This window comes from Aulonocara sp. 'chitande type north' Nkhata Bay, linkage group LG23 (genome assembly GCF_057382095.1).
Source record: "Aulonocara sp. 'chitande type north' Nkhata Bay isolate Kocher_YH1m ecotype deep benthic linkage group LG23, A_spYH_male_GT1.1, whole genome shotgun sequence".
Classification (NCBI taxonomy): Eukaryota; Metazoa; Chordata; class Actinopteri; order Cichliformes; family Cichlidae; genus Aulonocara; species Aulonocara sp. 'chitande type north' Nkhata Bay.
The window spans coordinates 29735420-29751222 of NC_141365.1; the positions used below are offsets into that span (position 1 = coordinate 29735420).

General features: G+C 44.3%; 1 protein-coding gene across 1 annotated transcript in view; it reads right to left on the minus strand.

The window, feature by feature from the left end:
- The window catches only part of prox1a (prospero homeobox 1a), a 43752-nt gene extending 32773 nt beyond the window's left edge, over positions 1–10979 (minus strand). Inside the window, exons 1-5 of the mRNA XM_086281927.1 lie at positions 10585–10979; positions 7220–7641; positions 6406–7029; positions 4825–6048; positions 573–680 (exon numbers count right to left, since the gene is read on the minus strand). Of these exons, the coding sequence (XP_086138053.1) occupies positions 573–680; positions 4825–6048; positions 6406–7029; positions 7220–7570 (2307 nt within the window). The 5' untranslated portion in view covers positions 7571–7641; positions 10585–10979. The remainder of the gene's footprint in view (positions 1–572; positions 681–4824; positions 6049–6405; positions 7030–7219; positions 7642–10584) is intronic.
- Positions 10980–15803: the final 4824 nt, after the last annotated feature.

The window sequence follows — 15803 nt, forward strand, 5'->3', positions numbered from 1 at the left end:
GACAGCAAAATGCACACAAGTCAGAAAAATACACCAGTGTGTTTTTGGAGCCCGGACTCTAAGGATGCCGTTACATTCCCAACATTAACGTCCATATTTGACGTGAGAGTGACTGCAGTACTCATAGCTCTTCTTATTTAAAGCCACTCACTTTTTTCTGCCTTTGTCTGTCTCTTCTCCTGACAATTACATGTGTGTGCCTTGAGGATTTCACCTTGAGAATTCAGAAACATATTAAAGCGCATAGCCCAACTTTTATTTTGCATAGTTTGAACAACTTAGACAAAGTCTTATGCACACAGATTAGTTTGATAATACAAACTATAATCTGTCTTTAGTTTGGAGTTTCAGCCCTCACTAAAATAATTATCCTAGATTCCCAAGAGAAGTACATACTGTGGATCCAGTGGGGAAAAAGTGTTGTAATCACTAAAGTTAAATGATACAACAAACTGAGCAGGGGACTTGAATGTGACTGACATAAAAGAGAAAAATATGATTTGTAGAGAGCAGCTGCAGGAGGTTCATTAAAGAAAACAGAAGGAAAAGAAAAGTGAGGAAAGAGGTCTTACCTTGACGTCAGAGAAGTACATTTTGAGCATGTTGGATGAGGGATAGCGGGTGTAGAAGAACATCAGCTTGGCCTTCTTCAGGTGGTTCGGAGACAGGCCCTCTTGAATCTGAGCATTAACAGGGTCAAGGAACCATTAAACAGTTTGTTTTTTGGGGACCAAAGCTTTTGAGGAACACAGTGGAGGGACATTTCCTCTGACACAATCCACATTATGCTTGTCTAAGCCTGGCTAAGGAATTGCCACGACAGCAGTGAGACCACACTCGTTACATGTGAATGTAACATCCAACCCACCTGAAGTCTGAAAACCTTTCAGTGTGTATGTATTCCTTTTTCTAACACAAACTCTATAACTGTAGAGCGACCAATGAGAGGAGGATGATTTTCTTTTTTCAAAAGCATTTGTGAGAAAAGCTCACTACCACACTGTGAGGAAGGAGTGACTAGTTTTAAATGCAGAAACTCTGATAAGTCAAAGCCACTTCTGCGACGGGTGTGGAGCAAAAATCAAACACAAGCACCTGCTGGCTTTTGATCAAATCCCAGCATCTCGCAGACTCTGCCCATCCCACTGTCTCAACAACGAAAATAATAATTGTGCAGGCCCCGGTTGTAGGGGCGCCAAGAGTATCCGTGTGTCCGAGTGGGTGTGTATGCACACGTGTGTGTGTTTGCATGCGTGTGTGTGCGTGACAACAGCTGTGCCCCACCACGCTGCCATTTCCCCACCACATTAACAGCCCTATAATCTATCAGAGAAGATGAGGCAATCAATGGAACCCCCTGCAAGGTCAATTAGCACACAGAGAAACACACACACATACACACATAAAGACAACCCCAGGGGCCCTATATGGCTGGAAAGAGGGAGAGACTAGCATCAGCAATCAGGAGTGGAAAGTGTAAAAAAAAAAAAAAAAAAACGTGGAAAAAAAGAAAAGAAAAAGAGCAGCTTTGGGACAAGAGATTTAACTTTGTCAGCTTTTTGCAATTTGTTGTTGTATCTACCCATCAACCTTCAACGGCCAATAAAAAATAAAAAATAAAAGAAAGGCACACCGTCGTCTGTCTCGACCTAAAAAGCTGTCCTGACTTCGTGCTACTAATTAACATGACCCAACAACACGATTAAAAAGGCCTCTCCATATCAGAAGCTAGAGGTGAGCCTCGCTGTCATCCATCATTCATTTAGCAGCAGATACGTCCGGTCAGCGGACAACAACACCATCACTTAGTTAACATTCATGCCAACATGTCACTGTTTGTGTGCATTTAGATCAACTGTTTTTTTTTTGTCTTATTTTTTGTGGACACGCATACACATTTAAACACACCCAACATGACTCAGAGTAAACAGTGTGAAGCAATATAATAATGAATAAATGCCAAGTGATGTGCATGTGTGTTTGTGTGCATGTAATAGTAGCTAAAGTGAGTCACTGAATAAACACATTTTTTCTTTTATTCTTTCACTTCTCTTCCTCCTCCTTTCCTATACGTGCACGTGCGTGTGTACCTGCCACTTCTGCTTAGGGACAGAGATGGTTTACGTGGGGGCTTACCATATCAGGTGTAACTTGACCTTGTTACCAGGTGTATGTGTGTTATGGTGTGTGAATGGGGGGATTGGGAGGAGAAAAGATTGAGGAGGGAATAAATTCATAAATGAATGGAGGACATCTGCTCAGCTGCGCACAAAGGCTTAAAGACACACAGACCTGAGTGTGCATGCGAGTCTTTAAGGTTAGCTATTATCAGTGCAAAGGCAAGTCTTTCTTAAGACCTTACAGCTACCAAGATTGCATTCACCATGTCGTCTCTACTCTGCTTTATACTAGACACAGAAAACAACATGAAAAAAGGCAAATTTGAGAAATGTGACCGTTCACAGCAGGATTTGTGGATTTTTTTTCTAGTTAACCAGGTCATGACTTGCAGACATCGTTGGTTGAGTGCAATTATGTTCAAGAAAAGGTGGACACTTTCTCCAAAACTGGGCAACACCACTCCAAATCAATCAGGATGGATACATGACACGAGTATGCTTTAGATTTATACCCGAGGAAAATCAAAGTGTTAGCCTGGTGGCACATCTGGTGCTCATTCCTGTTTGCTTCAGCAAATTTGCACAGTAAATGTTGTATGTAATTATTTGTTAATTGTATGTAATGACAAATAATTTAAGTAGGCTGGCGGATGGGTGTGTAATTTGCAAGTGTAAGGATAATCAGCTATCAGAATTGGACGCTTACATGCACACATACATTTTTTCACTGAATGCAGCTCAACTGTTTGAGTTTAATCCTCAAATATCCAAAATTCTTCTCATGGCCTGATTTTATTATTTTATATTTGCGTACTGAAATTCACGACAGACTGTTTTATGAGATCTGTTTTATGAACTGTTGTCGTATTATGTGTATGTTTGACAAACAGACATACGTGTCCTCGCGGTCTTATTTCTCTTTCCTGTGTTATTTAAAGCAACAGTTTGTGAGCCTGAGCCCAAGGTGAATGCTCTCTCTGCTTTGTCAAATTCAAAACGATGAATTTCTTATAAAAGTGAATAGTTTAAAGAAAGAAAGGAGAGAGGAGGGTTTGAAGGGTGGTGCTCAGTATGTTTGAAATACTAATGTCCACTTTCAAAGATTTTTCTTTTTTCTCGGCCAAATGAATGGGAGAGCATTTTGGAATGAAACGGCTCAGCAGGATCAAGAGACGTGTCAAATATTTTTCTCTTTTTGTTTTTTTTTCTAATTAAAGCAACATCTAAATTGGCTTTGAAGACGACGCTGTGATCAAATCCCCACCACAGCTGCAAGGAGTTCCCATTTTATCAGGTTCAAAGTCTTATTTTTCTTTTCACTTTGTTGTTCAAACGTGTGTTTTTCACGCACGCCCCCATGTTTGCACGCATGCATGCATGCGTGAGTCACTGTGTGTGTTTGTGTGCACAGCGGCTGGGAGAAGCCCTCTCCATATGAAAGGTTAGCAACAAGAAGATAAACAGCTACCTGCAAACACCTGTCCCCATGCACACGCCATGAAAGATGATGTGTTTGTGCATGTGTGTTTGTATGAAGCAAAACACACAGCTGTCGAGCCACCGAGACCGAAGGCCAACAAATGAAAGTGAGTAGGAGTGTCCCAGAACAACCTGCTAACAATCATAAAAAGGAAACTAAAGTGTACATTTGAGATATTACACTTCTCCTTATGTGTGCCCACAAGGTTGAAGAACACACATTTAGAAAGTGTCTGTCAGTAAGGCCAAGCATTTGCCTGTTCCCCTCTCCTGCTCTTTGAAATATGATTAGCTTTGAGCTCCTATGTACGAAGTCTTACCTACCCTGCACACACACACACACACACACACACACACACACACACACACACACACACACACACACACACACACAGACAGACAAAGTGAAATATGATTTGCTTTGAGCGTTTATGTACAAAGTCTTTGTGATGAAAGCGAACCTAACAGCACAATAGTGTCTCAGACAGTGGTAACAGTGTGTGTGTGTGTGTGTGTGTGTGTGTGTGTGTGTGTGTGTGTGTGTGTGTGTGTGTGTGTGTGTGTGTGTGTGTGTTGAAGAGGGAGCTCACAAGCCTTTCTCAGCACCTTTAAACACCAAAACCTGCTGCATGGACTTAAAAGGGCTTTGAGAGAGCAGCGTGCGACCTGTTTAATCTTCCCCCTCTTGCAAGACCGGGCGCGTCCGTTTCATCTTCCCCACTCAGCTAGGAAACAAGAGGCTCAGACGAGGAACCAATTAATGCAGATTAATTGATATTAAAGAATTTATGTGACTGTTGCCGCCTCCTCCTGCTGCTGCTGCTTCTAACATGTCTCCGTGTTTGACAGTGTTGACTGAAGATGTGACTCATGTGGGAAAGAGAAATAAGATCAAATGCGAAAAACAAAAAAATAATCTCATTGTTGTTCTCATCCTATCTTTGTTTTTCTACTGACGAAGCCCCTGATTTCCTTTGTGCACTGCAGTGTGGGACTATACCGTCCATCAGCCACACACTCTAAAGCCTAAGTGTTGCTATTAAAAGTTTCAAGTAGGCAGATTGTTGCTAATTTTAATGCACAAAACCAGCCTACAGTTCAAGCCGGTGCAGAATTTGGATGAACACAATGTTTTTGATTCTAGCGCTAAAGCGTTTGCAGATGTAAGGCAACACAGGCACTCACACAGACTCACAAGTGCTAAACCTTTCAGGAAAAAGGATACAGTGCTGCCAGAGTAGGGCGAGATGTCAGACATGTCTTGCAGGTCCCCACACTCAGACTTGATGAGGGATAGCGACAGACCCTCTGGGCCATGTTGGTTTGGGGAGCTCTGCCTGTGGTGATGGTGACCAAGATGGCCTCCCGCCAGGGACGCCATTTTGGTTCTGAGGCTGGTTTCCCGAGTTATGTCCATCGAATCGGGAGAGGACCGGTGGTGGTCCTTGGGCCCCGGAGGGTACCCGGCTCCACCCCCATGTGACCCCAGGGGGCTCTGAAAGGGGTAGCCCATGAGGGGAAGAGGGAACGGGTGGCGGAAGGATGGAGGGCTAAACCCGAGCGAAGCTGTGAGGGGAGTGGGGTGGAGAGAGGGATGGTGAGGAGGAGGGGGAGGGGGAAGAGAGGGTTCGGCGTTCTCTCCTCCTCCTCCACCGCTCTTTCGCACCACCAGAGGCAGTGCTTCTGTTTGGTCGTTGGGCATTGGCACACCACTTAGTCTGCTGCTCAACCCGCCGAACGAATCCAGCGGGCTCGGGACAATCACGTCCCCAAAGCAGTGCAGCCTCTGGTTGGAAGAGTGGTAGTTAGGAGTGGGACTGCCATCGCCGTTCAGACTGAGGGCCAAAGCGCCGCCACCGAATCGAGAGTCAGGGGTGAGGGAGGGCATGGGGCCAAAAGGTGGGGGGCACGAGGAGGACGAGTTGGAGGAAGAGGAAGGCGCGGCCGGCGTGGTGCTGTGGCAGCCATGATGGTGATTAATGGCCTGTTTGGGCGAGGAGAAGCCTTTGACAACGGTGTCGACAACCTGCGACACGGCACAGTTCAGCTCCTGCTTCAGAGTCTCGGCTAACTGCCTCCCCCCTCCTCCTCCTGCCCCCACCGCCCCCCTCCTCTTCATTACCCTCTCCCCGTTCCTCTCCTCTTCCTCCCTGCTGTCCACATCCTCCTCCATTTCTCCATCTATCAAGGCCTGTTCTCGGAGGAGGGCCCGTGCCCGGTCCAGGAACAGACCCGGGTCCAGCTCAGAGAGGTCATCGTGGCCACGTCGGCCCCTCTCTCTGTGCCGCTCCTCCAGGCCGTCAGAGCGGATGCTATCCTCTGACAAGTTGCCGTCCTCCTCTCTTTCTCCGCCTCGGTCAGGCTCACCGTTCTCGCCATTGTCTTCCTCCTCCTCAGTCTCCGAGTCGTAGATCTGGTAGAACTTCTCCTGAAGCTGACGCAGCTGTTTCTGAGCACAGGAAAGAGAATGTAAAGAAGAACCTCTTCAACTCATGACATAAAATATTTTCTTGTTGCTGTTTTGTACCTAATCAGCTAATAAGTAACCCAATGTTTTTCTGCATCACCTATTTTATTTTTCTCGTCGTAAAGAGCAAAGGAGCCGACATTAATATATTAAAAGTTTGATTCTTTGTTATGCTTAAAAGACAATGGCCCTTTATTAGACTGTAAGGTTAAAGCTTCATGTTTCTCGGTGCCTAGACCCTCAAACTCTGGCGAACATCCTAGTTTTAAATCATAAAAACTACAGAGGAAGGGACCGACAATGTATTTGTTATATTTTAGTAACTACTCAACTACCAACCTGCATGTCTTCCAGCTGTAGCTTGAGCTGCCTTCTTTCTTCCTGCCTCTGCTCCTGCCTGGAACACACCAGCTGGGTGAAGCTGTGCTGCTGCTGTGGCAGGCGCTGCTTTCTCTTATTCTCCCTGTAGACCTCGCCGACTCCAACCATGCCACCCCGCGAGCCAGGCGAGCTCAGCAGAGAAGAGGGGCAGTCGCTCCGGCTGTGACTGCTGGTGCTGTGGCCGTTGCCGTCGCCTCTGTTGTCGTTACTGCTGTTGCTGTTGTTGCTGCTGTTCTCATTTTCGCGGTTGCTCTCTTGGTTGTGGTCGCCGGCATTGGGTCGGACCAGCGGAGAGTGGCTCATGCCACGGATGATGTTTTCCACACGGGCGCGCTTGGCACGAAGGTGCTCGTCGGACAGCCGGTCCAATTCGAAGGAGGAAAGGGAGAGGGGCTGAGAGGGAGCGTGGGAGTTGAGGGTTGTAGGAGGGGGTGGCCGCCCGAAGGAGGAGGAGGAAGATGGAGGGGGCAGAGGAGGCCCAGGAGAGAGGCAGTCAGACGGGCTGTCCCGATCACGGGAGGAGTTGCTGCAGGCGTCCTCGGCCTGGATCTCTGAGCCTCCACTGGACAGAGCACCACTCCCCTGTGATGAAGGACAGCAGCACTGACTTAATAACAATGAATAATTTAACAGATCCATGAAGGAGGACTTAAGACTACATTCTTGGTTGATTGGAAGGGTAAAAGAAGAGAAAGATTCAATGAAACAGTGTCTAAATAGTGACATTTATTCATTTTCTAACTACTTCCTGTTTCCGTATGTTTCTCTGTACCTGAAAACCCGAGTCACTGCCTCCGTTCTTCCCCATGTTGTTTTTCAAGAGCTGAGAGATGATCGTAGCCCCAGGGAAAGGCATTATGGCATCCTCGTATGAGTTCGCTCTCTTCAGCAGCTTTCTCAGAACGTTCGACTTCTCGCCGTCACCGTTGGTTGCCCCGTGGTTGTGACCGACCAGCGAGCAGTCGTCGTCCTGATCGGGGCCGTGGGATTGGTTCATTCTGTCGATCAGGGTGTCTCTGGCGCGGGCGAATATCGCGCTACCCACAGTCCTTTTCACCCCGATGTCAACACGCCGGCGCTTGGTCTGTCTTGTTAGGAGGGTGGTGCTGTCATGATCAGGCATCACGCAGGGCAGCTAAGCAGACATGACCAGGGGTCCTCACAGACACACGCACACAGGATCAGAGGAGTTACCTGATCAACAACAACAAACAGGAGGAAACACCTTTTACTGGCAGTTAATGAAACTTCTCATTTCCACCTCTGATCTGTCTTACGTGGCTCCGGTTTTACAGACAGGAAGGATCTGAAAGAAGTCCACTCGCTGAAATTGGTAATTATATTTAAAGACAAAAAATCAGTGGCCTTCTCTCCAAATAAACTTTCATTTTGAATTAGAAAATTACACTAACAATGTAAATTTAACACATTTTAGAGACACTGGATGACGACAGGTAATAAAAAAGGAATCTGCTGTTAAAAAAACAAGAAAAACCTATCTCTGTCGTCTTTATGAAGCATCAGAGTACACAATAATTAAAGGAATTTAAAGAAAAAGAGGAGAAGCTCTTTCTTTTATTGATCTAACAGTTGGAGAAATACAAAAACAGGACACGGTTCATTTCTTGACCAAAAGCCAAGGGAACCACAGCTAGAAACAACCCACTCTTTAAAATAGTTCAAGGAGATATTCCCGCAGAGAAGGAACACCTGCCTGTAATAACCAAAATAATTTCCCATTTCCTCCTCGTCTCCTGGGGGCTAACCTTGATTTCTGCATCTTGTGAGAAGCTGTGAAGAATTGACAAGCTCTCTCGTATTGACAGAGGGCATTCTACTCCACTGTGAAGGAAAATAAACCCGTTTTTTTCCCCTCACTTTATGATCTTCCTGATTTTTTTCTGCTTCTTTTTGATTTTTATGTTGTATTTTGCAGTGAATTTAGTTGTTTGTGAAATTATTTTATTCCCCCCCCCACAAAAAAAAGTTATTAACACATGCTGTATGAGCTGAATAATTAAAAGTGGGTTTCTCGTACTGCCATGTGTGAGTGGGGCTTATCTGCTATATGGCAAACACAAAGAGGGGCACGCACAGTGACCGTGAAAGGTTAAGTTTCTCTGCTGAAGCATTGGAAACACCCAGAGCTTTCACTACCTGTGCAATAGGTTGCTTTTCATTCCTACAGAAGTCGCCTCATAGCTGAATCACACAAAATGAGATGCACAAGAGTGCAAACCACAAAGTTTTCAAACTGTGAAGGAAAAAAAAACAATTAAAAAATTTCAGCTTGTCTGTTTTCAAGCAGGCGCAAATTGTTTGCACTTGTACCTCCACTGGTGAACACAGACAGTGTTTCCCATGTTACGTGTTTGCATCTGTTTTGCAAAGGATTTCAGTTTCTAGACTAGGGAAATGATTCACAAATTAAGAGTGTCCAGCTTTACAACAACAGTTCTGCAGTTCGTACATCGGCCAGAAACGGGTACGATTTCAGGCCGATCTGCAAAATACACTCAAACACTGCTGGAGAAAGGATTTAAAAAGACTAAACACACACACACACGCATACGCTCGGAGAAACAAGATGCTTTTGCATCAGTCAACAGCAGCCGATCAAAGCAGACCCCGGCGTGTTCCTGCTGGTGCCATTACCAAATGAGAATGGTTAGTTTGAATATGACTTATGCCAGTTCTGCTGCTGTTAGGTGTTCAGGAAAAACACGTCCCCTCAGCACAGAGCCAGGGACTGACCCAGATACACACACACATATACTGAGCACGCATGCATACACACATTGGTCTGTGTTTGCATTATTGGTTCTTCAGCATTACTCTGTGCAGTGGTCTGTCTCACACACATGCACACACACACACAGGGACACAAACAGTTTACATTAGTGAGGTCCAAAGAGCTCGACAACCTATTTTGAAACTGGCGTCTTAGTTCAAGTTGAGAGTGCCCGGGTCTGACCGCTTTAATAAAACACTAAACAAACAGAAGACAGGGACACCTCAGAAATACACAGCAGCTCCAAAGGTTCATCTACTCACAGATGAATTTTAATAGAAGTTGGATGAACTTTTCTTTCTTTTTTTTTATGAGCTTCTGTTGAAGGTGAGGTGGAGAAAAAGGAGATGTGAGAGTGTGTGTGGCTTTTTTGGATCAAAACTGAAACTTTTGTTTTAATCTGAAATTAAAGGGCAGGAATATGTGGCTCTGTATTTGAGAACTGAAATGGGAAGTTAGTGATTAATACGTGTAAATGTTAGATTTCAATTCACAAAGGAATACAAAGCGCTAGGTGACTTTTTAACTTTAAACTGCCGTTTAAATACATTTGCCTTCATAATTTAAATGTAATAGTTCCAAATCATAAATACTTACAAACAATTAAATATTACACTTGTTTTGTTCCTTCTTTTAGTTCGTTTTGTCTCGATTGAGTTAAAAACGGGGAAAACTTAAAAAGTGAAGGCGATCACAGCTTGTTGCTGCAGCTCGCTGTGTGCGCTCTGAGCGGAAAGCGAAGCCGTGCACAGTCCGAGGGGGAAACAGACTGTGGACGACACTTACACAGAGATCTTAGTCATATTCCAAACAACCATTAGCCCACGATCATGACACGACACGGACTTTTCCACTCACCCCGCCGTTTATTTTCTTAGTTTAAAGTGGATAAACTGGATAAAGAGCAAAGAGAGAAGAGAGAAACCCGCCCGCGTTTGGCTTTAATTGCAAAACTGATAACAAGAAACTGGATTTTTACCCCTTCAAAAATAAAAATTATCCATCAACCTGCCATAAAACGCGAAAGAAGGGAATGTGTGCGCGCACACGCGCTGACAAAACCAAATAAAACCAAGAGTCTGAGTTCAAATTTCAAACAAACTTTCATGTATCATTTTTTTAAGTCCTTCCTCACAGTCGGCCTGTTTTTGTGTTTTGTTTTTCAGCAGAAGCAGATTGTAAAACAGTCCCGAGATTAAACTGAGCCATCTGGATCGAAGCTGTGAGGCAAAAGATGTCCATGAACTGGAGGCAGTGCGAGTAAAGTTGCACTCGGGTTATTCACAGCCACGCGTGTTCCTAACAGGCAGCAGACACAAACACGGAGAATAAGAGTTTGTACTTACTTCTCTCTCTCTCTCGAGCCTTTCTCCAAGTCGCTCCGTCGAGAAGGGGAGAAAAAAAAGAAACGGGAGGCGAACACGAGAGACAGATCCGCGCTCGCCGTTGAGATCAATGCCGTAATTTACTACGGCAAAGTGGAGACGTATGCAAGAGCGTGCACGCGCGCGGGCGTGAGCGTGTCTGTGTGTGCGGGAGAGAGAGGGAGACAACAGAGAGACGCTCGCGGAGAAGTGTGCGCACGATAGAGAGCGATAGGAGAGATGCGGAGAATGAGAGAGAGAGAGAGCGAGAGGGGGGAGAGAGAGCGCCGCTCTCCTCCCGGGATGGGAAGTGTTTAGTATCGAGCGCACCCGCTCCGTCCTGCACTCCTCGGCTCGTCTCTGACCGACGGCAAGACTCTCAGTGAAGAAACAAGAAGAGACGCGCGTGAAGGATACGTGAAGACGCTGCGTCACCGGCCGACACAGTGAGGTAATGGCTCCACCTGACCAATAAGGAAGGGGAGCCGGGGACGGTGGATTTTATTTATAAGGAGCCCCGCGGTTAACAGCGCGCTCCCAGAGCGAGGAGAGGAGAGAGGAGCACACGGCGGGTAAACTGAAAGTCAGTTCACCAGTCTTTCTCCAAAAGTTCATTTTTTTAGTTTTTCTAGAATAAATGTATACTTTGAGTTCAATCTAAAAGGCATCACGTGACTTTTATTGATTAAATATGGTTAATAGCAAGATTTAAAAATAATTTGCTTTTCAATAAAAAAGAGTTTGAGTGACAGCTGGTTTGGTGCTGGATGTTCTCAGCTGTGTCATTAACGATTCAATAAACACTGGCTTTAATTCGTTTAATGTTTCTTTGCGTTCATCGTCTGCATTAAAAAAAACCAAAACCTTCATTTACTACTTTTTGTTCATCTTTAATTGCGCGTGCGCAATCGGAGACCTCTGTACCGCTCAGGGTAAAGAAAGTTACCGAGACTCAGACAAACACCCCGCTGCTGCTGGTTGATCCAGAGATCAGAGGTCAGGGAACACCTGGAGCTGGGAGGGACGCGCTGTTGCTCAAGGGCACTTCAGCAGAGCAGAGGCTTAAGAGCTGGAGGTCTCTGTGTTTGTGCCGGTGTCTGTCCTCTAGCAGGCAGAGTTGTAAATAAAACAGAATAACGGGGGCGAACGCATAATATTTCTACGCTTAAATCACGCACGTGGGCCTTTAAAAAGCCACGAGCTGTGTAAATTATTTGCAGAAAGAAAAATCTGTTGGAGATGTGTGTTTGTTACTGCCGTCACGTTCCTACAGTGTGGAGGTTCACGGAACTTCACTGACCGTTTCCACAGATCAGAGGAGTAAATCCGAATCACAAGAGGTTAATGAAAAACACCAGAGATTTTTTAAGAGTCTCAAAATGAGTCTTTTAATTTTATACAGTGCGTATTAAACTGTTTGGAAGTCTACATCATTTCTCAGGGGAGGACTTAAAATAAAAACTGAATTAAACCCAAGAAAAAAAAGACACACAATTTAACTTTTTGGTTTAATAGAATAACAATAATAATGAAAAACGTTTTAAGACGAATTCGATTGAAAAAACATTTTAAAAATAACTTCCTTAGATTGAGGCGAGGCTGGAGATTCCTGCGCTCTCTTTTTATTACGCATTTCGTGTGTGAAAGATTTCCTTCTCTAAAAATTGCATCTCCAAAGTTGCTTTTTTAAGGTGCTTTTTCAAAATCCCGCCTTTTAGTTTCCCCCCAGAATTAAACCTCAGCGTCACTTAATTCAATTAAAGAAGTGGACATTTTATTCGTGGCGCAATTATTCAAAGCGCTCTGTGGCAGCTTCGTGATGCAGAAAACAAACAAATATTAAATTACAAATCAGCGAGAGGGAGAAAAAAGAAATCCCCCCCGAGGAGACAGGAGTGTGTTTCGTGCCATGCGGGTTGTCCTCGCGTGCAGAGGCATTCAGGGCCTCTTATTTCATTTTTTCTTTTTTCTTTTTCTAATGATCGGCTGCCACATTATTAAGCACAAAGAGAAACGGCAGCTGAACTTGACCAGAATACAGCACACAGATCTCCTTTTTTAACCAACCCCCACTCTCCCTCTCTCTCTCTCTCTCTCTCTCTCTCTCTCTCTCTCTCTCTCTCTCACACACACACACACACACTTAACAATAAGCTGTAAAAGCTGTGACCTATTTGAGCCACGGCGCACTGGGTGATGCCATTTAGAAGTTTGCTAACTTCCACATTATTGTTTTGTCTTAAGAAAATGCGCACGCGAATTTGCGCCAATCTGGGAGATCCGGACACAGGAGCAGAAAGTTGAAGAGATAAGAAGAAAAAAAAACCCTTTTGGCCTGTACCAAAAAATAAAATATTAATAAAATAATAAAAATCCTCAGTGTGAGGCCAGAATAGGTGGAGAATAATGATCTTATCTTACAGAAGAGGAGGGGACGGTGCTGCTGCTGAAAACTGTAAACAGCGGGGGAGAAATGTCAAACTGAGAGAAGCTGCTGTTGAATTTCAAATACAATAATTAGAAATACTAATATAGTAATACAAATATATATTTTTTAGATGGCGTATCGTGGCAATTGCGTGCTGTCATTTAAACCCACAGCAGTAACACAGACACGAAACATGTTTCTCACTGCGATGGGTTGAAAATAAACGCTTTAATGTTTAACTCGCTGACTTCCCTTTTATTTACTTGCCTGATGTGGCGATGACCCCCCCAAACTCGTGTCTGTTGTGTGCGCGCCTGGTGCTGGAGCGAGAGCGGGAGCGCGCAAACGGGCGAGAAGACTCAATGAGGGAGAGAGAGAGAGAGAGACTTGAGTGAAACAGAGAGAGAGAGAGAGAGAGAGAGAGAGAGAGAGGGGATAGGAGGTGGAAGTTGTGTGAACTGTGTGAAAGAGAAAGTGTGTGTCTGTGTGTGCTTCGGTCACGGTCAGTCACCATGATCAGTCTCTATAGTTTACTCAGTACATCCCAGTGTGACCTTACAACTCAAACAGCAACACTGAGGCTTTTAATCAAACTGACCCCACTGCTCGTTTTTTTGTTGTTGTTGTTTCTGGGGTTTTTTTTTTAGGATTTAGCCAAAGAGCCAAACTGACTGTCCAAACACAAGTCGTGGTCAAACAGCCCACAGTGCAAGTCACCTTTAGAGCTCGGATCCACGGCAGGGAAGGGAAATAGTTGAAAACACCACCTGAGGCAGCCTGAAACCAGTAAATCTCAGACACTGTGGAGGAATCAGAGTCTGCAGGCAAACATGTGGAAGAAGCTCCAACATGTTAAAGCTGGCTCTGTGAGTCACAGCACAACTGTAGTTTTAGTTGTCGTCAAAGAGCAGCGAGTACATGTCTTTAATGTGAGAGGTGATGCTAAAGAAGAAGAAAACTGTTGCAATAAATGGAATTTACCACAGGTTCAGAAAAAGTGATACTTTTCTTTTTGGCACTAAAGAGGAACCTGCGTTATCTCGCACGCCTCAGACAGTTTTCTCCCAGTTCCACTTTTCTGTTTCAGCCACAGACTGAAGGAGCGGCGACATCAGATCTGCTGCTCAGTGGACTTATGTTAGATCTTGAGATCCAAATTATGTACAGAATAAAGGTGTGGGTGGAGTGGGGGACGCACACACAAAAGAATCTTTTTCCTCTGCACTTTAAGTAGAGAGGTAGATTTTTTTTCTTGCAGCAGTTATTAAAGGTGCATCTGGAGGATTTGCTGCAGTGGCTTCGGCTAATGTCGCTAAAAACAGCATAGTCCCTTTTTCTTCCAAATAATACTTGAATGTCATCAAAATTTCACTTTGCTAAAAGGCTTGCTATGTCATGTAAGGACTCCTTATGTGCACACACACACTGGCACTGTGTCTTTTTGCAAGAACAAGATATATGTGGATTACCATCACGCTGAAAAAATACACAAAAAGGGAATAATGAAAATAGAAGGGCATAGTGAGGGAATAATGATAGGCCTGCTACTGATGGAGGTCTGGAGGTAAAGACAGATGGATGCAGAGGTTTCTCATTCTGTCCCCCCCCCCCCCCCCCCTCCTCCCGACGCACTCTTTCTCTCTCCCTGTCCTCACCCTTTCCCTCTTTCTCCTCTCCATCAAGATGCCATTATTCAGGACATTAGCGAAGAAGAGCTAAAAGCTCTCACTGTCGAGGAGGGTCCCAGGGTCCTTTCTGAGAGAGCTCTGATGCAAACGCACACACACGCACGCGAGCATGAACGCACACTTTGACTACAGAAGTAGCGTATAGTATAGGTGAAGAGGTAAGAGGTGGTGAAAAGGTCTTATTGCAGACATTACCAGGTATCTCGGCTCCTCTACTCTCCTCTGTGAGCAGAAACACAGACATTAGCTGGCACAAAGGAAACGAACAGTGCTCAATAAAGCAACACACGGTGTCCCCGCGGGTCTATTTATACTTGTGAACTTTCTGATCTTCTCTCTCTTCGCTTTGCTTTCCACGTGTTTTCTTCATCCTGCCACTCGTAATGCATCTAAAAATATTCAAAGTTGCACCAAAGTGAGCAAATTAGGAACAGTGTTGATGCATTTATCTGTATTTGCTTTATTCTACTCATCAGGTAAACTAGAAATGATGCAGACAGCCTTAAATGTGTCATAAACTGTTGGATTCCTTCAGTTATTTCTAATTTGAATGCCTTAATAGTTCAGTTTAAATCAAGGAAAATACAAATTCCAACATGATAATGTGTAACAGGCATGTCAAACTCCAGACCAGTGAAGCTCCCACTTCCACACTGCAAAGAAGAGACATCTTTAATATGAGAAAAAAAAATCATAAAACAAAAAACTCAATCATAAATCATAAAACTGAAAATGTCCTGTTTTTTTTTTCTTTGAATGCATTGTTTAAAAAAAAAAAACACACATTTTTATAGTAGATAGTGGAATAATAGAACCCTTGCTGTCATTTATTTGTTTATCTATGACTTAATTACTTTGGTGTAATACCAACAGCTATGTGAGGAGTCTTTATCAGAAGAAAAAGCTTTAAGACTTATCAAAATACAGTTAAAAGGCCAACATTTATGCCTTCCTTCACATTTCCCAATCAGTCACGTGGGCCGGTTCAGAGTCTTTGTCACCCCTGTTGTATTAGACAGTTATTTGTGAAATGGGGCTCCCCAGAAGCTAACCACAGCTTATTTGTATGGGTCCAAAGATCAAAT